The sequence below is a fragment of the Ostrea edulis genome, chromosome 3, assembly GCF_947568905.1.
Source record: "Ostrea edulis chromosome 3, xbOstEdul1.1, whole genome shotgun sequence".
NCBI lineage: Eukaryota > Metazoa > Mollusca > Bivalvia > Ostreida > Ostreidae > Ostrea > Ostrea edulis.
The window spans coordinates 68,599,884-68,626,364 of NC_079166.1; the positions used below are offsets into that span (position 1 = coordinate 68,599,884).

Here is a 26,481-nt window from a genome sequence, read left to right on the forward strand (position 1 = left end):
GAGTGAAATATTCTTAAGAGGGACGTAAAACAATATTCAATCAATCAATCTTCAAAAAGAAAACATCGACAGCGGCTAGCAGAGTTTACTGAACGTCAGCTGGTCCGACATTTTTCTTTACACTTTGCGTACAATAACGTTAACGTATACCCGGGGCATTTCGACGCGAATCCTATTGTTTTATGCTGAGTTAGAGTTCAATAATGGGCCAGTATTGCATATTAAAATTCTCTAGGTTTGTAAATACCTTATTGCTAAGAATCATTAGCTACATGTTTGCAGTAATGGAAGTCATTATTGTTAGTACAGTAAGCTTGGCGTGTCGAAATGGACTGGACAATAAGGCAACCACACTAGAGGAACGTGATTACCTCCCATTTCTGTCTGTAATTCAGTTCAACTAACTTAAATTCTTAAACATTAAGCAACACACTAGATATATTATTGTAACTTTTCCTACATGATTTCAATTTGATACTAAGAATTCCATTATTAAGCAAGCACTTCGATTTGAGCACGAAACAGCAGTCGGTCGGAATTCGAAGGAATTTATTGCACGCATAATCAAAATATGGTGCAGGAAAATGCACTCAGCAAATTGTTTTTCCACGTGAATCCCTCAGGTGTCTGAGAAGGCATCTCGGAAAGTTTCCAGTAATAGTAATGTGCATGCGTCGTTTTGTTGATTGAACAATCTATAAGCGTCTTCTGATCTGCAGCAACCAGGGGTGTAAAAAGATGGTAACTTGCATACACGCTGATTCGAGGTAAGCGTCGATAGGGTGTCGAGACGAGCATATCAATTCATATAGACAGCGTATTAAAGAAGATATGGAATGCTTAATGAACTAGAGAAATGTAACGCGGAGCTCTGCATTTATACTAGATATAGTAATTAATACACGTTTCATTCGTTGATACTGGTAAAGATTATAAATGTACAAAGTGATTCAATTAGCATTTTATCATGATTTGATGGAAAGTCAGAAAGAGAACTTTATATACATGTGATGGAATAGTATATACGCATTATAGACCTGATAGTGTTAGAAAATTGTCAACTCCCGCTTAGTTAGTCATTAAAGGAATTACAAACCACGTGTGCACGGCTCTGAAGTAATAATTTATAACGAATGATCTTACCAGGGAATCGTTCGTCACATTGTAAAAAGCATTTTAAATCAAATATTGTACTCTCATTATAACATCCAGATCACAATATTTGCAGACCACACTTCTAGAAATAGTGCATATACATCGGTGCCAATATTTATCTTAAAAAATGAAATGCCTCATCAAGACCGAGACATCTAAATGACAATCAAACGTGAACGAAAGAATGTTCAACAAAAGTAATTAATCACAGACATTTGTTGTGGGTCTTTAATTTCATTGTTGCATTTTATATTGACTTCAGCTGTGTATTATAATATAGAATAGTAATTAAGATAGAGCGTCCCTGAGTTATTCTGCTTCCGTTCACATTTGAATAATGATGCTGCGAGGTTTTTAAGGCAACATTTGAACCACCGGGGATGAAATATCGGAGTTATAAAAATCCGCAACGATTAAACCGATGGCCCTGTCAATCGATGTGGCCATAGTCTATCTTAGCCAGAAGGGAATCACCCGCCTTCATCGCTGTCCTTCAAAACATACCATAAAATCAATAGTTATGCTGCAGTTAGGAGTGTTGTTATTCGAGTAAATTAGCGCTATTTCAAAGACTACAACTAACCGCAGATACTTATATGTTGATGAGCGCTCGTGAAAGACGGATATTATTCCCATGTCGAACAGGATTATTCCTCTCACGGTGGGTATGTTGTGCGCCAGTTTTTTAAGAGTTTTTTGTATTCTGTAGTAAGATACCAATCAGACTTTATTGCAACATGTAACAGCCATTGTGTTTTATCTTTTCAACGAGCAATTCTAATCTTGCCTTTTGATTTCTGTCGATGATTGAAAGATGTTCCCGTTTAATATTCCTATGACGGACTCTATATGCTACCACAAAACGTTTAATAATTTCCGCACGGGTGCTTCCTAATTGTCACAATGGTTTATTTCGCGTAAAACACGAAATCTTATTTCAGAGATGTGGACAGACAACGTGTCTAGATTTCAGCTGCATTGTTCCGCAATGGGGAGATCTACTGCATTTACTGTCACCATTATAATATAATAATTGTATTAAAGTACTTGTGTGTAAGTGTATATAATAGTTCTTCTGTCTGTATATATAACGACGGGCGTTTACTTCCATTGTAGATAGAACATGAATTAAGCTAGTGATGGGTGTTATAATCCCTCTTTTCATAACTTTATAAATACTACATAAATGTCCGATGTTGTAATTGTTGAAATAGATCAATGATAAAGAAAATAAAACCGGAAATCATTTTTCCTGGAATCCGTGACTGGGTTGTATAAGAGACTGTCGTTTTACAGAGTTTATTTGGTATTTTCAACACAGAAAATCAAAGTACCTGTTATTGTGTTTGTGGTATACACGTATCTACGGTGTGTACGTGCAGTCTGTAATTAATGTGAAAATGCTGTTGTCATCAGAAAATTACTTTAAATTTTGTATTTGTGAGTTTATAAAATGTTTTGCTGTCATTATTTGTCCACGGAGAAATTAGATACATGTATGTTTAGACAAAAGAAAGAGAGGTAATTTTTAATTTCAACAATACAAGACGCGGATTAAATGAAAGCCTTGTTACATGTATACTATGTCCAATGATTTTTAAAACGGTACAGAAGCACTACATTACAAATAGCGTGAGGAGTGTAATAACTTTTATTGACATCACCCAAGATATATTTCAAAAAAAAAAAAAAAAAAAAAAAATTCACAATGCAATGCATCTGTCAAAAAGTTCATAAAACTTGTATTTAGCAATCCATGGGCGTCTTTTTCGATGTAATTATTTATGGCTGCTGTGAAACAAAGGATATGTCAAGCGATATTAGACCACATTTTGTAGGTGCTTATTCGTAACAAGTTTCCAATATTTATATATTACAGGAGGTATCAAAAGATGTGATGTATCAAGGCACAATGTAGAATATCAATCAATGGAAGAACATACAACCAGGAGTAGCCATGGCAACCGTCAAAAAGAATACAACTTTGAGCAAAGATCCATAGAAATCAACAACATCCGGTCTACCAATTTAAAGCAGATTACCGTGAAAGACAGGAACAGTGCGAAAAGAAAGGATTCACAATTAAGAGTTAGCAATGAAGGTAGAGGAAGGTCGCATGAACACAATGTTCCTTCTGAGAATAGATATGAAACAAAACACAGTTTGCAAAACCACAAAGGACGCTCAACATCCCTGCCTAGAGAGAGAGACCGACTTAAACAGGAAAATTCAAAATCTGCCCCAACAGATGAAAATTATCAAAGAAAAACACCAAAGCAACTGCCATTTAAAACATACGATGACACGACTATTGGAAACGTCAATGAAAACTCAAGGACATCCACAGGAAAGAAACAAGCCACGCCCAGAAACAGACACAGGTCAGACGGCGATGTACATTCAAAATTCTCAAGGAGTAAATCAACTGATTTACCATATCAAAAATCCAAACGTTCCCTTTCAATTAATGAATATTCACCGATTTCCTCTGATGAATCTCAGATCATGCATACAGACACCACAAGACTGGTATCAAAGAGAAAAACCAAATCAATGCAGCATTTTAGAACGTTTTATGACACACAAAATGTCGAGAACAAATCGTCTATCAAAAAATTTTCCCGGCATCAGAAATATTTTTACTCAGATGAAGACAGTAGCGAGGCCTCCATTCCCCTCAGGACAGGATTCAGGAACGGTAACCACGCCTCTTGTGTTCGTAATGGCGTGTCCCCTGACACAACTCTGGATATGGATGGTGCGTGTGACTACTCCTTCCCAGCTTTGGAAGGTTATAGCAAACACGGACTAAAACACGGCTTCCCCAGTGCACCTTATAAACGTATCAAACAAATGAATAGTGGTAATATATTTGTTGCAGTATTAGGGTCGTTGTTGTTTAGTGTTGGTGCTTTTCTGTTGTTTTGTCCCACGGCAGCACTGTTAATTGTGATATTTCCTTTATCTTTCCTCATTAAGACTTCTCTGTTTTCGTGTGGATGTAACTGTAACAACTGTTGTGAATGCGGTGTACATTTGTCCAGGAAGGAGCGAGCGTGGCAAGACAGTATTGACGACAGTACAATTATATACCAAGCTTTGTTGATCATCGAATTTGGTCTTGATCTGCACCGCATACGGGACTTAATAACTGCTCGACTAATATGCGCTGAGGATAAATCAAAGAGAAAATTATATCCCAAATTTACCAAAAAGCTTGCTCCCTCGTGCTCAGGAATGGTTTGGGTTCCAGACCATAGTTTTTCAATCAACAACCACGTTTATCCATCTCATCGTCGAGTTGAAAATCAAGAGGACTTGCTAGATTTTGTCTCCGAATCATCATCTAAGCCCCTCCCGACGAACAGTCCTTTATGGGAAATACAAGTGGTGAAAAACTATGGAGATCATAAAGACACGGTATTATTAGTACGCGTGCATCCTATTTTGTCAGATGGGATATCTCTTATACATTGTGTTTTAGCGTCGTTGACGGATTTGGATTCGATATCTTACTCAGTGCCAAAATATTCTACGCGTGGGAATTGTTCCAGAACCGTAAAATCGTTCTTTTGTGGCCCATTTATTTTTCTGAAGGAGTATTTCTTTGCTAAATCGGACTTCAATTTACTTCATGGACGACACACAATTCGTTCAAGTAAACGAGTGGTGTCGTGGTCTGAGCCGTATCTTTTAGAAAATGCTCGTCGGATATGTCAAGTGACGAGGTCGTCCTTAAACGAGGTCCTTGTTTCTGTGGCAGCAGGATCTTTGCGGTCCTATCTCCAACTGAATGGTATAGAAAATCCGTATAATATGCGCAGTCTCATTCCAGTCCACTATCGTTCAGGTTTCTCTGAATACTTGATAGACAACAATCAAAATGCTGTCATGGTGATCCCAATTCCATCAAACATTGAAGGTGCTATTCCACGATTATGGAAAATGAAGTCTTTCATGAGAGAAGTTAATCACAATGCGTTGTTTTCAGTTAGTAGATTGGTCAGGTTTGTGACGTCATATGTCCTCCCCAGTGCTCTTTGCAATCGTCTTTGGAAATGTGTACGGAATAAGTGCACGTGCATCATATCCAATATCCCTGGACCAGAAGGTTCTATACGATTTGGGTCAAGGTTAATCAAGGAGATAGTAACCTGGAACCCACCAGTAGATGGCGTGTGTGTGTCTATAAATTTCATTTCTTATGATGATCATATCAAGATGGCCGTAATGTCGGACCCAATGGTTCTACCCAATCCTGAGCTGATAACCAAACACTTTGCACACCAGGTATGGCCTTATAGTTTTATACACTATTCTATCAATGTTTAATTTGTTTCATAGCCATTTCAAGTACATTTCTTAATACTAGTACAAAAACAATGCATCAAGAATGAGCTGATTTTAGCACTTGTGATATGAAATGAAGAAACCTAAGCCCAAACGCTTTACTGGTCCTAACGTTTAACTGCAAGCATATAAAAGAACTTTGAGAATTTTGAATACACGCATGGAAATTAAAATTCATGAATTTTAACATCGATCAATAGCTTCTTCAATATCGTATATTTACGTTTCCATTGCGTTTTCCTTCGATGTCTTTACCAATGGTAATGATAGTCATTTCTACATGAATGTGAGGCAGATTTGAACAATGTGCGTATGAATCTTGATGAATATAGCACGTCTAAATTAACAGCTGGTAATTCCGACAGAAATGAAAGTAGAATCATGTAAATATCAGAAAAAAAATACACGAGGGTATGAAGTGCAACGCTTCACGCTGGCTTATCTTTCATGAAGCGCTCGTGCACTTCATACGCTCGTGCACTTTGTGACGTATGCTGGCATAAAGCATCGCAGTTCACGTCCTCGTGTATAAAAAAAAAAATGAAATTTATTTCTTGAATAAACATTGAAATTTACACATGGGGTTATTTACATTTTTGTGTAAATTTCCCCCATGCGTGTTTATCCCACTGTTATGCAATTTATTAATTTATGATACTGGCAGAATTAAACCACACACATAGGGTTTGCTGATAAAATACACATATTATTACACTCAGCATGTAATTTAAAACAATAGGCGGAAATATCCACGTTCACGTGTGATAGATAAAAATGACTCGGAACCACAAATGTGAGCAGACATTGCGTACGTTTGGATTGGAAAGCTCTCTTTTGAGGTTCTGAAGCATGTTGTGCAACAGACGATGATTTACAAGGTCATGCATTTCATATAGCGTTCGGAAATCATATGAAGATAAGTGTTTGTTTTCTTTATGATAATGGGTTACGGCGAAGACATATTTGATGATAATTGAGATAACTCATCACTAAATGACACGTCCCCGGTAACTCGGTCACCCCTCTAATCCAGCCGTTTCATGCAGTTCGACAGCTGGCCGGTTTAGAGAAATTTCACTGTCCATAACACTTCGTAAAGCGTTCCGAAATCTGTATTGACATTATCAATCCCAGGCGAATTTAGATTGATCGAAACATGACAAATAGTCCGTTTCATCCTTTTATTGACTGAATATAGATGTTTTCAGTTTGCATGTAACAATGGTACTGAACAATAGTGTATAATGAAGTCTTCTTGGAGTCTTACAGCTGATATTGAGGTGGCGCGAGATGAGGTTATCTCTTACATTGTGTACGTTTAGTTTATGAGTTTGAGCACGTGAACAGAGCTCATGGACAGATTCGTACGACATTTGTTTTCGCACATAGGAAAATGCAACGTGTCACCATCTGGGTATATTTGAAGTGTTAACACATCACTACTATAATAAAACAGAGGTTGTCGTATCTTTGTTTGCATCACTGTGACGTGTAAACACGCCCCTTTGGATATAATGTATTATGCAACAGTATTCTATGACTGACGATAAGGTCTGAAAACGACAGTTGTACAATAAATTTACTTGTACATGAGCATCGATGATAGAAGAACTTATGTACTAAAAATCTCGCCTGGCTGCTGTTGTTGAAAGAAACTGTTTGTTAAATGTCATCCTGAATATTTTGTTGACATGCACTCTTGAAATTATCGAATGTCAAGAACTCTTTCAAAGTTAAGGTATTACTCTACATCGTCATAATGGCTGACTTCCTTTAAAAACATGGATGACAACATCGATATCAGCAATATCTGACTTTTCCTTTTCTATTTAAATACCTAGCCGAGTAGCTCAGTAGGTTAGAATACCGACTGCAAAAAGAGAGAAAAAAAAAGAATACCGACTGCTGAACTGTAGGTCGCAGGTTCGAGTCCATCAGGGGTTTTAAATTTTTTTCAGATTACCTTCTATTAAAACTGTATTTTTTGACAAAATAAAGTAAATTTGAAAATTTTCAAATTCAAAATATTTTTGTACATACCCTACACTTTTCATCTACATCAAATTTCTCTGGTGTAGCATACCTCCTTAATTAGAATGTCTGATGTTATTGTAAATCTACATACACAGTGCCTCCCCCTCCAGTTGGTATTAATGGAGTAAAAAGGAATTATTTTCCCCTCCTCGTCATCGTCTTATTTTACAAGCAGTCTTGAATTCTGCACATTAACAATCAGATATACACACGTGAGATGTCACTAGCTGCGATATGGTGTATTTCTTCACAGAAAATGGATGGAAGCAGCTAGTTTCATGATACACACGAGTACACTTTTAGAATTTAAACAAAACGACAGTGGCGCTTCTTGTTTTCTTGATAAGCAATCGCGTCGATATCTTTTCAAGATGGTTAATATAAATAGTGTGATAAATCAATACACTTTGTTAGGGAACGATGCCAAGGTACTGCCGAATTTATTTTGTAATTACTCATGATAAGAACCCTCTCTAAGTCTTTAAATGAAAAGGGAGGAGGGGGTAAACTACTGAATTATTGGAGGTTGTCACTCATACAAATGTAGCATCTGGTATGTAAAATATGATATCGTAACATTTTGTCATAAAATAGTGAGCAGGGATTATTGAATTGCAACAAACGAAGTAATATAAAGTTTTGTGGATTCATCATAGTGAAATAGTATACGCTGATTTTGAGTGCTTTGTACTTGAAACATTTGATCATCAAAATTAACAACATCTGCACAAAGAACTCAGATGATTTCAAATCGATGGTAATCTGCAAATGGATCAACTGTATTTGTTTTTTATTGATTGCTTTAGAATTGCTGTTACAGGAAAACCGAGACAATTATGATATCGTGTTGTGATGTTTTGTTATAAATATCAAATAAATGAATAATACATTTAAATTTAGAAATGTAGAAACCAATTGTGCATACGCATGTACATGTACTAAAAATTTAAAAAGACACGAGTTGCACATTTCAATCTGTGCATGCGATAACATACTCGCAGGTCACTGTTTAAACAAGGAATCGGACACAGACCATCCGTGCTGTACGAGCTTCGCCTGCATACATGTGAGACTCGCTATTCCTTTTGATATACAAAATGCACCCTGGCATTAGGTTGAATGCTATCTGACCTGTTTCTGACTAATTGTTAGGCCATTCTTTACTTATTTTCACTAAGGATTACTCCGTTTACTCAATTGAGGTATAGGGCTTACAGTGGATGTGACCGGTCAACAGGGGATGCGTAGTCCTGTATTGTTCTTGTTGTCATTTGAATCGTATGTATTGCATTTGCATTCTATATTTTCAATTCATGTTGTAAAATTGTCATTTTTATTGCATATTGTCCATGTCTATTGTATAATTTTTCAAATGTATTACGCATTACAGTATTTTCATCTGTATTGTAAACGAGGGTTTGTTTATTTTTGTTGTTTGTTACAAAGGATCTCATTGGTTTACATGTACCCATTGATGCGATTATCAAGCCATAGGCAACATCTCTTTTTTGCGGGTTTTTTCCATTGGATTAACCCATGATTTCTTACAAAGGATCTCACAAGTTTAACCAATGGTTCGATTGTCAAATCAAAGGCTGTATGGATATCTTTTTCATGATTACTGAGAATTCAAACAATATAAATGGAAATATACAATACAAATATTTTTTCTTTACAATACGAATGAAATGCAAAGGTGAAGATAACGAACAATGGTCAATCTCGCAATTCCTATGAAAAATATAAAATTAAGAGATGGCAAACATGGACCCCTAGACATACCAGAAGATGGGATCAGGGGCCTAAGATGAATAAGCACCCCTTTTCAACCGATGATACCCTCCGTGAGCCGTATATCTTGATAAGATAAACGGAGTAATCCGTAGTCACAATCAGTCTAAAGGACAGTCTAATAATTGGTATGAAACACGTCAGACCGCATTTTACCCAATGACAGGTTGTATTGGTAAATAAGATCGTCGTAACAACCATAGAATTTGCCAAATGCTAACTTTCAACAAGACAGTTGAAACTCCTGTAATATCAACTTGTCTGTCTCGATATAAAAACTGAACGTACGCAGAACAAGCTTGCGTATCGAATTAGTTGATAGACATAAACACCGCATGCCTGTGATAATGGAATATTGCTACATAAGTATGGGGAATTAACGACGGAGAAGCTGAAGTTATCCCGTTTGTCATAAAGCTGAGTTGTTAGTTTGCCGTTAATATCTATGTTCAATAAAATATCGAAGTACGAAGAAAATGTGGAAAACTCCGTGTTGTCTTTTATGTCGAGTTCTCTGGGATATATCGATTCTACATAGGAATGAAAATGAGCATTGTTAATAGAAAATGATTATTGTTGATAGGTAAAACATCGTCGATATAACTAAATGTAGAGTTGATGATCACAACAAGAGATTGTTTTCTTCTCAATTAAAAGCCTTAAAGTTTGAATAAATTAAAATACGAATTCAAATTACATTCATATAATGCAATGGAAATACAATGTACTTCAAAATAGATGAAAAATTACACAACACAAATGAAAACATAATTTACAATATAAAAGAAGAATATGCTCTATAAATGTAAAATACACAACTTAAATGGAAAATATACATGTAGAATGCAAAGGGAATACACTGTGCATGTATATACAATTCTTGGCACACTGATTTTGACTACGGATAACTCTGTTTGCGTGATCAAGATATAGGGCTCATGGTGGATGTGACCAGTCGGCAGGGGATGCTTTCTCTTCATGGACACCTGACCCCCACCTCTGGTATATCCAGGGATCCGTGTTTCCCCAACTCTCTATTTTGTATTGCTTTGGGGGAGTTATGAGATTGATCACCGTTTGTTATCTTCACCTTTCATTCAAATGAAAAGTTTTACAATACAAATGAGAAATTCTACAATACAAATAGAATTTATACAATACTAATGATTTTTTTTTTTACAATGAATATAGAATACTGTACAATACAAATGGGAAAAGGTGATATATTGCAACGTTTATTTTGCCGTACTGCAACTGTCAGTTATTGTCAAACACATGGTGAACGTATATTTTTCGTTTTCAACGGAAACAAATCGAATGTTTTCCTTAATAAAGTAGGGTACTGTACCTTGATCGGCACACATTTTCCGCTCTTGCTAAATTTTGGCGCGCTGGAAATCTTTGCGTTTTTGGCAATGTATTTATACTTATGTTTTATAATGAACCAAAACGAAACAATCGCCAAATACAATAATCTATTCGTTTGGTAATGCGAACAATTGAGAGGGAACTGCATAAAACTGGTGATGATCTTAACGCCTTTCAGAAACTATTAGATATGATTGCGTGTTTGCTCCTTGATCCCATTCCTGGGCGTGTTTCCGGTTATCTCCCCGACATCTGACATTAACGCCGCATCCTCATCACGCTTCATTCAGACTTAACTTTTGAGAAGTTTATTGTTTCTTATATAATACCTAGAGACATCACGCAAAAATATGAAGGGTTTGCTCCTCACATTTGGAATATATTTTAAGCAATTCGTGATATCACTCCTGAACTTTTTTAAAAATTGACTTAACCAACTAATCTAACGCTCTTTTTAATAGTTAACTAAAAGGAGTTTTACTATAACCTCGAACTAAATAGTTGGTAATTGTCAATCTGTCAAGGAAACATTATATTTACTTAACAATTACACCTTTTCATACTCGATCTGTATCACGAGGACTAAGGAATTGGTTCATGTTCAAATATCTGTAATTTCTCTGCTAAAGAGCATTTGCTCAAGGGAGCGTTCTCAGGGGAAAGAATATTCAAAATTTCAAAGCGTTAAGCAATGGGAACTTCTTACTAAACCACGGATTAGTTTGGGAAGTTAAAAATGACACTTTAAAAGGAATATGAATTTATAAAGTAGGTACATAAACAAACAATCAGTGTGCTCGATCGATCTCAGCGCGCTCGATCGATCGATCGATCGATCGAGAGAGAGAGAGAGAGAGAGAGAGAGAGAGAGAGAGAGAGCATATTTGGGATCAAGTCTGTTTTTTATTCGTCAAAGCGTTAAATAAGATGAATATTTGTCAAATGCAATGTTTGAAGCAAGTATACCGTTATTTTATTCTGTTTTGTCCCTCGACGTTGACTATTAAGGTACATGTACATGTAATTATCCAAGCTGGGAAACCCTTTCAACATAAACACTATTTCTAAGGTTTCTAGACTTCTTACATGTAGGTATAGGCCTGAATACGCAAGATTGTAAATACTGAGTTAGCAGAACTCTCTTGTAAAGAAGTCCGGAAAAGCGTGTCGATCTTGGGCATTTTTTGTTTATTCAAAACGTGGCATCGGAAGACGATTTAACCTCCATGTGCTTTCCACAATTAAAAGCATTTTTAAATGAAAGGTGTGTAAAAACGTCTGGATACAGGAAAATGAACTTCTGAATTTAGCTCGCGAAACTATATATTTTGACGCAAGCTCTTCTCAGCTTTGGGAATTTCCTGGCCTATGTGGGAAAAAATCCACCACATTTCCATTAAAATATATCAGTTGTGGATATTTCTGCGTATTATGTTTCTTTCTTGAATCATTACTACAGTCTAATGCAATGCAATGATGAATCGATCACGACAAAAGTTGCAGAACTGGTATTATTTACCAACATGCCCAAATTCTCGCATACTCTGGGTCTCGCGAGACTTTGAAAGGGGAAAGTAAAATTTAAAACCAAGACGGAAAAAGTAGTCTCGATCTTGCGTATTGGATAAGCTACAACTGTACATTTAACAGTAGTTGAACTATTTTCTGACTATCCCCTGTCAGATTCTACTTTTTGGTTACTTTTATGTAATAAGTTTGATTTTAAACTTTTATTTTTCAATATCTACACAAATATAAATTCAGTTGTAATATTTTTATCTAAATCCACCGAAGTTGAGATATAAATCCAGACAATTGTAAAAGAGTTGGGTGGGTGTTGCACCTTCAATGGTACTTAATGCTGTCCCAAAGGGGACACTGCAGCCCCTCATTATGGCACAAAGGAAACCTCTTGTCAATGATTACGGTTTTTCAAACAAAACTGAAAGTAGTAGGGACCACATGTTGAACACAGCTGTTCATATGCCTTTTACAACATATGAGAAATGGAAAACCGTTGACAAACTTCAATCCTCCATGTATGCACCATGTGTTTCATATGTGTACATCACTTTCTGCATTTATTGTGTTACCTAGCAATGGGTACTTTAGATTATTGTTTCTTTTTTCTTTACTTACTAAAAAAAGTTTCCAGGTCGACAATTATAGTAATGCACCTTAGACATGTGTTTACTTTAGAATCATGCTGCACAGTTCATCAGAGAACTAATACGGATCATATGTGTACAGTTTTAAAAAGCAGGAAAATTGAATTAAAAACTACAATTAATGTAACATTTGATGGATAGCCTAGTTTCATATAATCCATCATTGTCGTGCAGATTGCGAGCGAGGGACAATCAGATGGATTTCCTCCATCAGTCTGCAGCGCCATTCGCATCATTTGGGATGTAATCCAATAGCTTTTACATTGAGGGATCGAACGTTTTCTTCGAATTTGCGTCTTTTCTATTCAACAAATCATATTATTTTTGTTATCGTAAAACGATGGATAAAAGTTGTCTAGTATATATGCAGGAATTAAGTTAAGTGATTTGTAGTACAAAGGTGTAATGGGTACAATTTGCATACCGATACATCTATACCCACATATTATAATTTGTTCTGTAAAATTCTCATTAATGTTTCACAGTATACCAATAGCTGTAGCCGTTTCCTGCGATCCTGTTTTTTCACCGCAAACGTTGATAATGAAGCAAATGGTTTTAAATTAAAAAGTTGGCATAATACATGCACATGCTATTCTTACTCCGGGAACTCCTTTTGGACTTCTCTGCAATATCAGCTATTTTACAATTTTTGTTTTAAGGTTTTGTCTTCAAACCGTATGAAGCTAAATGAACATAATTGTTATAATATTAACTGATTTCTTTCTACAATTATCTTTATTTTCTGTTTACGTCAATTCAATTTGGTTCGTTGCAGTTAGCAATTTTTATGGTCGTTCTCAGTTTTGCATGAACGGATTTTATAACGCGTGATGTGAAATCCAAAAATGTCTGTATCATCGTTTCTGTTTATGACTAATGTGTACTATTTTGTATGTACTGGAGGACTACCAAGAACTCTTCTCGGTCTAATTACGTATACACACACACACACACATACACACACACACACACACACACACACACACACACACATATATATATATATATATGTGTGTGTGTGTGTGTGTGTGTGTGTGTGTGTGTGTGTGTATAATCCAAATAGAAAGAGTTGATATCACACAGTCAAAATAATTCAATAAAAAAGCAGGAAAATATACAGTTCCAAAATATATTTTGGAACTGTATATTTTCCAGCTTTTTTATTGTGTATATATATATACAAATATATATACATGTATATGTATATATATACATGTATATGTAGTACCGTTGTAACACACTTCACAACAAAGCGCGTAGGATTACAACGGTGTAATTGTAATTTGTATATACCCTACCGTGTTTAAGTCTGCCATTGTTGTTATTAAGTTTATATTCTTTCATTTTTTAAAGTTTTGTTTCAAGTAACAAAATTGCATATTTACCCCCACCCCCACCCCCACCCCCCCAAAAAACAACAACTAAACAACAACATCGCTACTGCAGACACTGAGAGATCCAACACAATGCAATGTATCACGTTGATCTCCGTCCTCCCCCTGTGTAATTCATAAGTCATAGTATTTGACATGCATATGTCTGTCTGTTCTTCCTTGTGTACATTCTTGAGATGATATGGTCTAATATTTTTGTTTAGATGACCTGCATTGCTGACCTTTTAGCCAATCGACGAATTCCGGGAGATCAACTGAACAAACGAAATGAGGTTGTGGATTTGGATCCGGAAATTCACGCAGAACAAACGGTAGAACAGGTAACTATCCAAATTTTATTTTTGGGGGTTTGTTTGTACTAATCATTGATGGAGTAAATCCATAGAAACTCGTTTCCTTCCTTCATATTGTTGTTGCGAGGAGGGACAATCTAAACTCGGACTTCTTACATCCGCATCGTATACTTTTAAATGTATGCAGAGTATACGGCGCGGATCTAACAAGTCTGGGAAGGGAGTATATTGACATCTTGTTGCTGCAGAGAGGGGACATGTTGGCATCTTGTTGCTTCAAGGTTAACTCAACATATAAGGTTTCAGTGTAATCGATAAATAATTAGATACAGGTATAGGAAATGAACGTTACTGGAGGTATGACACAGGTACAAATCTAGAAATTTCTACAAAGATTTAAATTTCTCGTGGCTTTAAGTAAGAGCGTTGAGTGATTAGACATTGATATTTGACAGCTGGGACGTTAAAGGACACATCGCATGTTTTTAAACTTTTTAATTTTTTCAGCAAAATTAATTCATTTCATGCCTAAAACTACTTTACATATGTTTTAAATGAAACAGTTTGCGTAGTTTTCGAGTTTGAAAGCGATGAAATTCAAATCTTGCGATATGCATATTTTCTTCGATATTTTACGCGCCATTATCTGTGACGTCATATGCGACCTCGAGCGAGAAGATTTGAAAACAGTTGATAGCCATTTCATAAACAGATTAGATTTAATTGACAAACAAACAATTATCACATTAACAGCTTGTAGATAACACTGCATTAGGGTGTTTTGTGCCGTTTAAGGGTGTACTTGCTGTCAGTAGAGAGGATTTGGACTGTGTTTTTATCAATTTTCGAAGGAAGGTATGAGGGACAAGACGTGAATATTTTTCGTCGGCACAACGACTTTGCCATAAAAACCCCCAGTAAAATTTGTCCCTGTACTTTTTCTAACAAGCACTTGGACAAATACGTAGATAAACTGCGAGAAAGTGGTTCTATCGAAGCTACGCACTGTTACATATAGGCCTACGGCATATGCTTTCCGTTCTGCTCTCGAATTCAATACACACTCGCACCAACTGACCTTCACCTTGTAACAACATAGGCAGAACTTTGCTAGCAGTGTCTACCAACTGGTAGTTTTAAAAAAGAAATTTAAAGATAAAAGATAATTGAACTTTCAATTATAAATTATAAAATATAATATTTCCCGACTTTGAATTGAATTATAATGCTTTCATTTTTTTAAGGAACGCGCACGTGTTTACAACAACAGCACGCCGCGCTCCCACTTCCTATGTAACAACGTGTTGATAACAAAAAATAATGATTAGGCCTAATAAAATTGCTTTAATAAAATAATTTAAAAGCATTGTGATTTTCACAATAAGTTTGATCATTATTATTATTTTTTCTTTTTCGAAATGCACCCGTGACAGTAGGCCTAGTTGTCAATGATACATAATCGTATCATAATTTAGGCCTATCTAACTTCTCCAAAAATAAATTTAATAATAATTGCACTGTTTATTTTAGAAAAGCAACAACGCTAATTACAGTTGTTTACAGAAATGGCATTACCAAATTGTGTTTAGACAGGGATCCGATGTAAACATTATTTACTCGCAAATTTATGCAGATTTCATACTCGCTTTTCTCGCTACATTTGGGTCGCTATTTGTATGCACTGGTGGCTAAAAGATATAAGACTCTGGAAATTTGTCAACATCGAAATAAATGTTATCCATGGTAAATAAATTAGGCCCCTAAAACCCGAGTTTTTAAAAATATCTAACACTACTTTTACAACAAGTTGATCGACGAAGGTCGCATATGACGTCACTGTACCACGTGACTACCTATCTAATTAACTAGGCTTTTTGAAATCGGGGCTTAGATTTAAGTCCGTATTGTGGCTAATTATCGCAATACTTCAGCGAACGAACTATTACAATTAATTTCTATTAGCATAAGGAAGACAAAATGCATATAATTCTGTATACTTTGAAAACACGAGATGTGTCCTTTAATGCTACTGCTAAATTCAATATTAATTAATTAAAAGTACACGCTCAGTTAAATTCGATTCTGTCGGCACTTACGACTGCACAATCCAACTCAAGACAAGTATCCGTCTCCAATATGTTTATAGTTGATTCAGTATTAACAGCAACAATTCCCTCGTGTTTTTGTTACCAAACCGCACTCCTACATCAATGGATCTGTAGACAATGTTTCTATTTTTAGGCTTTTATATATTATACTGACATTCCGATATATCTTAAAAGTTTGGTTTTCTGTAATTTGTAAATAGCCTGCAACTCTGAAAATTTCGTTATTTCTTGCAAATTACATCATCGTGAGGAGATAAAAGGAAATAAATCATTGGATTAATGACAGTCTGACGTCGTTTTCTGAATTATCACAAAGAACATAATTTGTGGATATCAAATGTATGACAATAATAGCTCAGTAAAAATTACTTTTGCTTGTAGATTAGAAATGCCGACAAGCTTGATGCTATAGGGCCATGGTCATTAAAGATTTTATGTTGCTTTCTCATTCCAGATCCACTATAAGATGTCTCTTATTCAGCAAGAACTTCAAGATCTGAAGATTCAATTAGAATCAGAAGGAAAGCACAAACACGTAGTTGGCGAAACCAAAATCATCAAGAAAATAGACTTCCTCAAGGAACAGTTCAGGGAATTACTGGTGGAGTCACGTCAGCGCCGCGCGGCGGAACAGGAAAGCGCTATGATACTCTCTGAAGATGATCTGGTATTTATTTCCGTTATTAGCTCTAATTTTATCTGAAGACCTATAGCATTGGGCTCAGAAGTAATTGTTAGAATTTGCATTTGAATGACCTTTTGTGACGTCTGGAGTGTATTATTGTGAGGAACCTACGTCCACTAGACCTATACATTTCAAATTCTTTCTCAACCTTATAGAGCATGTGCTTAAACTGTGTGATGGGAAACATTAAATCAGATATTGCATTGTGATAATGTGCGGTGTTGGATCAAAATAATGCAAACAAGCTATACGCTATACATATACAACCATGAACACGTGAGAAATGAATCAAGGTTCTGCCTATACATCCCTTCGATCCTGAAAATTGAAACTTCTAATTTAACTCCATTTGAGTATAGTATCCATTCATAAGGTTACCAATTTGAGTTCTATTTCCTGTGTTCCCAATCAACCCTTCAAAGATACCTGGTATAGAACCCCCCCCCCCCCCCCCCCCCCTTCTGGTTTCCGAATTTCATTTGTTATAGTTTAATGAAATAGATATGCGCTCATCAATATTACAATATTCATAAAACAAACGAATATTTTTTTTGAGATGTTGAAGTTGGGTTTACTCGCTGAAAACTTTGAAATGCATATTGTAAATACAATATGCTTCCCAAAAGACTTTAACGATGGTCAATATCATTAGGATTTTTTGTAAAAGTCAACTAAAAGATATACAATTAAAATACTCAAAAGTAAAATAGACGAACTGTACAAATAAAAGTAATTTAATTTTCTCGTTTATTTAAATTCGAAATTTTAAATCTTAAAAACATTAACTTCACTATTTCAAATGTTAGATACTAGTAAATAACGATAAAGACTTGAGATGTCTGAATGAATTTCGATATACCGTTACACGATTTGAATAATTTCCATTTTAAAAATATCATAAAATGATGATTGTTCACGATACACAAGACCTTGTTCAAAATTAAAAACGAATAATACATGTAAGAAGTAGAATAGAACTGGAAACGGATACATAGCTAAAATGTAAGAAGGGGGAAAAGCGTACTGTCATTTAGGGGGAAATTCTACACTAAAACAGTTTTTCCTAGGGTGAAAAATTGGGCCTGGGTTAATTCTTTCTAGGGGGAAATTCTATGCCAGGCCCATCTTTCAGGGGGGAATGTCTATCTCAGGCCCGTTTTTCTGGAGGGAAAGTATATGCGGGGGGTGGGGGGGGGGACAATTCTATGCTACAACACCGGATGAGATTTGTCGAACATTACTGAGGGATGTATAACATTAAACACATTACATAGACGGTCTCGTTTCATCCTCCTTAATTGGCAATGCGATAATTTTAGAATAGGATCCGCTCCTTAAATCTGTACATGCTATGATATTCTATATCCGAGTAAAGTGAAATGAAATGAAAAAGAACACACAATTCTAAAGTGCTCAAAAATTTAACACAAAATATTTTAAAACTGATTAAATCGTTTTCAATGCACTAGTTGAAGAGTGAAAATAACACGGCGTGAAAGTTTTTCTTAATTTAAGTTTTTAGAACTGCCTAGACTTATCTCATGAAATTCAAATCTTACGAAGATATTTCAAGTAATTGATGGGAGTGTGTTGTAGGATGAGGACTTAGATGAGGATGGGGAACCCAGACGTCCATTCCGCCGAAGGACATTGTCCATAAGTTCCCGGATGTCCCGCCTCTCTACAGTATCACAGTCATCCACAGTACGACCTCTAGCGGCCAATCCTGCGGTGCAGTTTGAGATTAATTCAGAGATAGATTCTGAATCAGAAGTGAGTTTCTGTTGTTTAATATACCGCCTCGTGTCATAATAAATAGTGTTGCTTAGTTGCCGTGAGCAAAGCTGAACCTTACTAACTACATATAAACAATTAATGAAAACAAGACCTAAAAACATTCCTACGCATCTACCCAGGTGCCAGGATGTTTACTGTCAAACAGAGCAGTCATTGTCCGTCTGATTTTCATGAAACCCATGCAGAGGATGTAAAATAAAGGACAATTTTAGTTTCAGTAGTCTTGCAAATTAACCCCCACGACAGCAAGAATAGAATACTGATTGAAGAAAAGATTAAAAAATGTCAGATCAAAAATTTTCATTAGTACTACATACATGTGTGTAGATGGAAATCAAGATAATTTAAGTAACATGATCGTGCAGATCTATGATTAGTAATAGAAAAAAACCCAGTCATTGACATTACTACTTATTAACTCCCTTGCCGTGGATATACATTTAACAAACTTTCATTGAGTTTATGGTGGCTTTCGATTTTTAGGGGTAAAAATGTAAATAATTCATGTTGTCTGTTGAAATACCCTATTTAGAAACACAGCGATTTTTCTGTTTCAGTTCAGTAAGCCACTCCTGAATTTTAGTAATTCTTATGGATTTATATTGTTGGAGAATAGTCTCAAATTAATGTTGGTGTACCGGGCAGAATCACGTACATGTACTTAGACGCATTATGTTCTCCAGGTTTTAGTATGTAAAACCATTTTGATATACTTTACAGTCTACATTTTTTCTTGATAATGTACGCAGTTTGCAATTGATTCATATCTGGGTTTTAAATTTAAAAAATGTTGGGTTTTTTGTTGTTGTAATCTTTGTATTTTTCGTTTTCTGTTTTTAATAGGGGAAGTGGGTTGGTGAGAGTTTATACGTTATACAAAGTGTACTACCGCAATAACTATACTACATGTATATATATGTCGCAGGGTCGCTGTTTTGTTGCAAACAACACAAAACTAGGTCGGTCTCAGACAATTATTTTATTTCAATAGAAGGAAAAAAAAACTAGAAAAAATATGAAAACATACTCACAAACATGCACACAAGATAATTGACATACATAAAACACAAGACGTAAACTAAAAGACATTTAAACATTTACGACAAATAAATATTAATACGACTGCCAGTATAATTACATATATTTAACAAGTAAATGAATTACAAGATAAATGTAAATCTTACCAGGCATCCAGTATTATGAATGAAAAATATTTAAGTTACATCGAGTGAATCGATGTTTTACCAAGAACTGTCCAATATAACCGTATTGGCACAAGGCTTAGAGTAGGGATTTTGGCGGGGTTTCTAACTTTATATAGTGCACGGGTTAGTAACACATGCATAACTAATTAGTATTCGGTAAAATCCATTGGTCCACAGTATTATGAACTCAGACCACTGGTCAGTCAAACGTAAAGTTGAACTAAAAATAGATATTATTACCACCTGTACAATACAAAACGTTCACACTGACTCTCGCATACTTGAAAAACTAGTTTGTATTCAATTGGCTATCGGAACCGATAGAGACATGAGATCTTCAGAAATGATAAAATTATGTTGTCATCTACAAAATAGTATCAAGGTCAAGTGACTCCAATGACCTTGACCTCTTACTCCTATAAAGATAAATATTTAGATAAACATATTCTTCAACAATTGTAAGGTATGTTCTACACTTTATTTTAGTGTCTCTCCTTGGCCAGTATTTTGTTTGGGAGACTTTATAATCGGCAGATTATAATCATATTTTGTGCTTTCTATGCTTAGTTCATGCATCAACATATTTTTGACACAGGTTTTTGTTATTACTTAATCAGAATCAGGAGTACCTTATTAGGAATCTTAAATGTACATCATGCATGTGTAATGCAGTATAATCCATTTTATATATTTGACTTTACTTAAAAAATCGCGTGTATTCAGAGAAATCTCACATCGGTGTTTAGTTTAGAGGTAGTTGAATGTAGTTAAATGCACATCTTGCATGTAGCATTTGGGAGTTCTCAACCAGTTCACTACAGTTAAACCACCGTCCGATATGAATTATGAGACATGATTACCTCACAAGAAACAACAATCGTCTTGTATTACAATGCTTTGTATTTGTTTTCAGGCTTCCTTCAGGATGGATGGAATTTCACAGATTGGAAGACAACACCGGCGACAGCTGTCGGAACAACCGAAACAATTTGAAATTTTGGAATACGCCTCCTCGCCTTCTGTTGAAAGAAAAATGAGGACGTTTTAACATGTTTTAGTCGATGTCACGTGACAAAAGAAAAATGAGGACGTTTTAACATGTTTTAGTCGATGTCACGTGACAAAAGAACATGTTTTAGTCGATGTCACGTGACAGGATATTGGTATTGAATGACGTTCCTTTGACGAATTACTAGATGAAATCTTATTGTTACAAATTTGATGTTAACGTTCTTTAAGACGTTGCGCATAATTTAATTATAGTTGGTCACAATCAAACGTGAAGATTCCACGCCATCATCAAACGTAGGTGTTGCGTTTATTGTTTGTTACCATGTAGAGTCATGTAAGGGTAGAGACACTAGAGAAATGTCACTGAACTGGTAATAGAAATGAGGAATAACTTCAAGCACGTGTTTAATTAATACGTATATTCAGCAAACAAAGCGTGGGGTTTGTGTAGGAGTCACCACGCACGTCCATCCATTCATCTGTAGCTTCTTTCTCTGACACGATTGAGTTATTTCCCTCCCTCCAATTTTGTTGAAATGTTTTATACCGTTTTAACCAGTGCACTGCGTTTTTTCCAGATTTATCGGTTTAGTTTTGAGACGGATATGACTATTATTTAAGCTTTATTATAATGACATTTCTGTACATTTCTGTCAGTACTATCATATATTTGCAACAAAGAAAGATATGATGCTTGTAGTCACACAAAGGTTGAGGATTGCATAGCGGTCATTTGTAGAATTTAAAAGTTCGTTGGGAAAATATGTTGTCCATGTTCAGTCCTGAGAATTAAAGCAGGGAATCTTGAGACAGTCACGATTGATGAAGATGTAACTCATACCTTTCGGATTTGTCATGATCAATTCCGAGGTAATTAAAACAATGTCAAGGTCACATACAATATAGTATATAACCTTTGTCTAGGTCATATATTTACAGCAAATGAAGGTGAAATACGCGTGTATCACAAAAGCATTGACAATGCACCTAATCCAAGCCAAGGTCATTTAAACATGCCGAGGTCACTGGGAAAAATAATTCTAATACATGCGTTGACTGCAGTTGAAACGGAAATTTTTTAGATACGAGGAACAATTGTTCACTGTGCCTTGTGGATGTGGCCAGGTCTTTCCTTAAAGTAATTTGTACAATATCAAGGTCACGTACAGAGGAAAGACACTTAGTTCCTTTGAATATCATATTTTGGTAACAGGGGGAGATACAATGCTTATAGTGGAACATTTTGAAATGCTGATGTGTCCTGACCTTAAATTCCTTTGGACACTGTAAAGGTTGAAATCTTGTAACGGTCATATCCTTAGAGCACGGAATTCAAAACATGCACACTGAATGCAAAGGATGTCTTGACCATCTGTGGTGACATTAAGTCCATGGTTATTATAGAAACATGTTTATATTGTATATGTATCTTCACTTTGTTGAATAATAGATCTCTAACTTTGATCATGGCCGTAAGGAGTGCCATGGCCATCACACAAGGTGAATAATTTTAATGTCAAGGTTATGCGATTTTCATTTCTCTGAAATGTAAGTAATAACAGTATAAATATTAACAGTACATGTATTTTGAATATGGCCCAGTTGGTGATATTGAAGTGTGACCCAAATATTGCTTTTAATAGTCTTCAGAGGAAAGAAAGACGGCAAAACTAATGCAAAATACACGTACCAATAAGTTGAAAATCTATTGTTTAGATGTGAACCAGTATATCGTACATGTTTATGTGAGTGTGTGGTCGATATTAGTGTGGATTTACTGTGTTATGAACTGTATATACTCACGTTATTAATACCATAGTACAGTTGAAATATTGGGCATTACAAAGATCAAAGAATATTGAATTATTGTTTTTCATGTTAATGTGTTGATTGACAGGATTAAATGGTTTTTAACATTCAGTGTTTCATGTTATCACTTTTAGGTTTTATTGACAATGAATTGATTGTCCAGAGAGCTTCGGTGTACTAGTAGTATTCTGTTTTGCTAAATAGTTCTGTACAGGTATGTTGCATGCTATGGTGATTGAAAACTATGAATTACGAAATTTAATTTGAGTACGGTTATTGCAAAGATCAAAGGCCATTATTTTGCAATATACCTTCAAACGTAATAACTAATTATGAAAAAATGTATACACATCTCGCTTGCATTTCGTGTTTTGTTGATCCAACAATAAAGTCGATAACTGATAATTCATTTTTATAATCATAGAAATTAATAAAAAATTGTTGCAAAACAAATTTACCAATATAAACCAATCGTCTGCTTTCCGAGATTGATACACATCTAAACAAACATGTCGATGCACGGACAAGTTACATTTATCCTCGATCTTACACGTATGTATAGTTTTCTTGGACTGTTTATTCAAATCAATTGATATAATTCCTCAACATCAAACTAAATACTTGAAATAGTTTTCAAAAATAGATTTAGTATACCTTAGGGGCTATAATCTCACCTTTTTCGTCAGCAGCCGAGTCCGTTTCGGTAGCTGCCTTGACATGACGGTGACCTAATTCGTACCTGTATAGGTGGACGATTGGCTGTATATTTCTGGGCCGTGATGGAATAGAAATAAACTTCTTGTTTTCGTGGATGATGCAGGATACATGTAACCTCATCGGTCTCGAAATGTTGTTTGAAATATGAAAGTATCGGCTAACACCTAGGCCTTTATATGAATATTGCAAACAATAAACAATATTTATCGATCTCGGAGGTTATCCAGCAACATACACAAAAACGTGATTTTTATGTCTGAATTCTCTCGAACTTAAGTTCAATGTATGGAAGTAAAATTAATGGGAATGTATATGGTATTGTTCTTTTTCATACGAGAGAGGCTATTTTTTAAAAGTCATATAAGTCTCGCATATAGAAATTTACCACAAAACAAAAGAGGGCTTTAAAGACAGACTTTCAGTAATCCTTGAACAAAATGCATGTTATACGCCATTTCCGTGCAACTGGAGAAAAGTTACGTCATAAGTGAATAAAGTTTTGCAGTGAACATGACGTTATGAACTGCAGTTACTTCGCTGGCGTATTCGATGATATAATTATAATGTGCATGTAACGCATAAACAAAACGCACTTATACAATGCATGTCTGCCCTTATCATCGCACACAAGGTAGGGGATACGCACAACGAATTTCCGAATGAAAATATCTATAATAATCAATGAAACAACCATGGTATGCTACATAATTTTAAACATTTGATAAATACATTACTCCGATACACAAGGACTAGGAACTCACACCTACAAAATAAATGTATATTCTATATGGTAACAGTCATGTAGACTTGATAATTTGTGTAAAACAAGTTGTTGAATAATAATATTTTTAAGAAATCACGGAAACTTCATAGAGCACTGCGTATGGCGGCGTCTGGTGAATATCTGTTGAGAAACCACTGGGCATGCTCATGAAGACGGATGACTATCTAATACGATTTCATAACGTCTCCAAGTCTAATCAGGAGACTAACATCTTAATATTTGTCCTAACCTTAGGACGCCGATGGATGTTATAATACAGGATTGAATTATATTACAGGTAGCTTGATTAGATTCAGATCATGGACAGAATGACGAGATTACACATATCAATTGAATTTTACTAATTTGATAGAGATGCTATATAGAGCTTCTTATTCAACTTATGAATATGAGCTGTACACAAGTTTCAAACATATAACGAGGACCTTAGAGTTAGTTTGGTCCTGTACGAACCTTCTGTTTAGATGTCCTCAAGAGGACACCCCGCTATAAAGAAGAGAAGAGGATGTCTATCATTTCTTTCTTTTTTGTTTCTAATACATACATGCCAGTTTTTCTATGATGAATAATTTACACGCGTCTTATTAATGCTCATTTGTTACATGTACGTGGCTGTATACCATGCCGTGATTCATAGTGACGTGTTAAGAATACTTGGTCGAGTACTGCTGGAACCCACTCCCATTATTAAAATTTAATTACGTGCGTTTTCCCTGCTCAATAGAATTCTGTCTTTGCATGCAACACCTGAAAGAACATACGTGATGGTCAGGAGCTAGCAACAACCACGCTCGCTAGGTGGCGCGTCATGTTCCATTTTTATTTCTACAGGAAAAGTGGGACGAGGTTCCACCCTATTTTTTACGGGCTAGTATGGATAAACCTAGAGCCTACGAATGATGCGAAGTTGATCGTTCAGATCTAAAATAGCTATATTTAGCGTATCTCACATGATTAGGCATATTCCAGAAAATCCCTTTGAGATTGAAGCGATTAAGCAGAGCGAGTATATGTAAACATTTACTTAACGGTGAAATACGCAACAAAGAGTGACATATTAATACATTTTATGCATGAATAAATTATACTGAGGTCAAACATGGACGATAATTGCCCGTGTTCATATAGTATTTGATTGATTTAGATATCCAAGGAAAGATAACTCCCATTATTAACGTACTCACAACGTACCGGTGGTATACAATAATACAATGTTTATACATTTCTGAATGATGAGTGAATCTTTATTTTCATCAGAATCTTTTCCATCATACTCGCAGACCAGGTCCCCATTCCCCTACCAGTGTCAATCTGTGACTGATAGCAGTGCGGTATTTAATTTGATATAGTCTAGAGGAAATTCGAAATATGGTAGTGACATTTCTTCCTCACTGAATTAGCTGGATTTTTAACGTTTAAAGAAAAGTGGGGTATGGACTGGGGGGTTAAAAATGCTATTTGCCAAATTTTCAACAATATTAATTACAAGGCAAGGCAAAAGGGGTCATAAGCTACAGATGATGCAATTTTCACTTGCAAGTTGCACTGCCACAAGTTACACTTAATAAGTGACTTACTTACAGATAAATAAAGTAACTTACAAATATTTTATTTATTTATTTATCTATCATTTCATTTCATTTCATTTTTTTTTAATATCATGGTTTGTACTTGTAGAGTCATCGCAATAAAGGGACATTAATTATTAGTGTTACAAAAAAATCTGATCATGCAGTTTTTAAATTTCTGAATTTTGAAAAAATAAAAATAAATAAATAATACATTCTGATACCACTCAGCCCCCCGACT

General features: G+C 35.4%; 1 protein-coding gene across 2 annotated transcripts; it reads left to right on the plus strand.

Annotated features, from left to right (window-relative positions):
- Nucleotides 1–1,700: 1,700 nt before the first annotated feature.
- On the plus strand, nt 1,701–23,278 carry LOC125673989 (uncharacterized). 2 transcript variants are annotated; one of them, XM_048910961.2, is made up of 6 exons: nt 1,701–1,816; nt 3,035–5,445; nt 14,467–14,583; nt 17,119–17,331; nt 18,946–19,122; nt 21,265–23,278. In XM_048910961.2, exons 2-6 carry the CDS (start codon nt 3,085–3,087, stop codon nt 21,397–21,399), a joined length of 3,003 nt encoding a protein of 1,000 aa, XP_048766918.2. In that variant the 5' UTR covers nt 1,701–1,816; nt 3,035–3,084; the 3' UTR covers nt 21,400–23,278. The 2 variants fall into 2 exon arrangements, with proteins under 2 accessions (XP_048766918.2, XP_056014638.1); XM_056158663.1 differs by having other exon boundaries at nt 1,708–1,820.
- The last annotated feature ends 3,203 nt before the right edge of the window (nt 23,279–26,481 follow it).

Excerpts from the sequence above, each read along its gene's own strand:
- LOC125673989 (XM_056158663.1), top strand. The coding sequence starts at position 1,790 with ATGTCGAACAGGATTATTCCTCTCACGGTGG. Across the intron at positions 5,446-14,466 it reads CCAAACACTTTGCACACCAG|ATGACCTGCATTGCTGACCT; the intron begins GTATGGCCTTAT and ends ATTTTTGTTTAG. Across the intron at positions 17,332-18,945 it reads TACTCTCTGAAGATGATCTG|GATGAGGACTTAGATGAGGA; the intron begins GTATTTATTTCC and ends AGTGTGTTGTAG.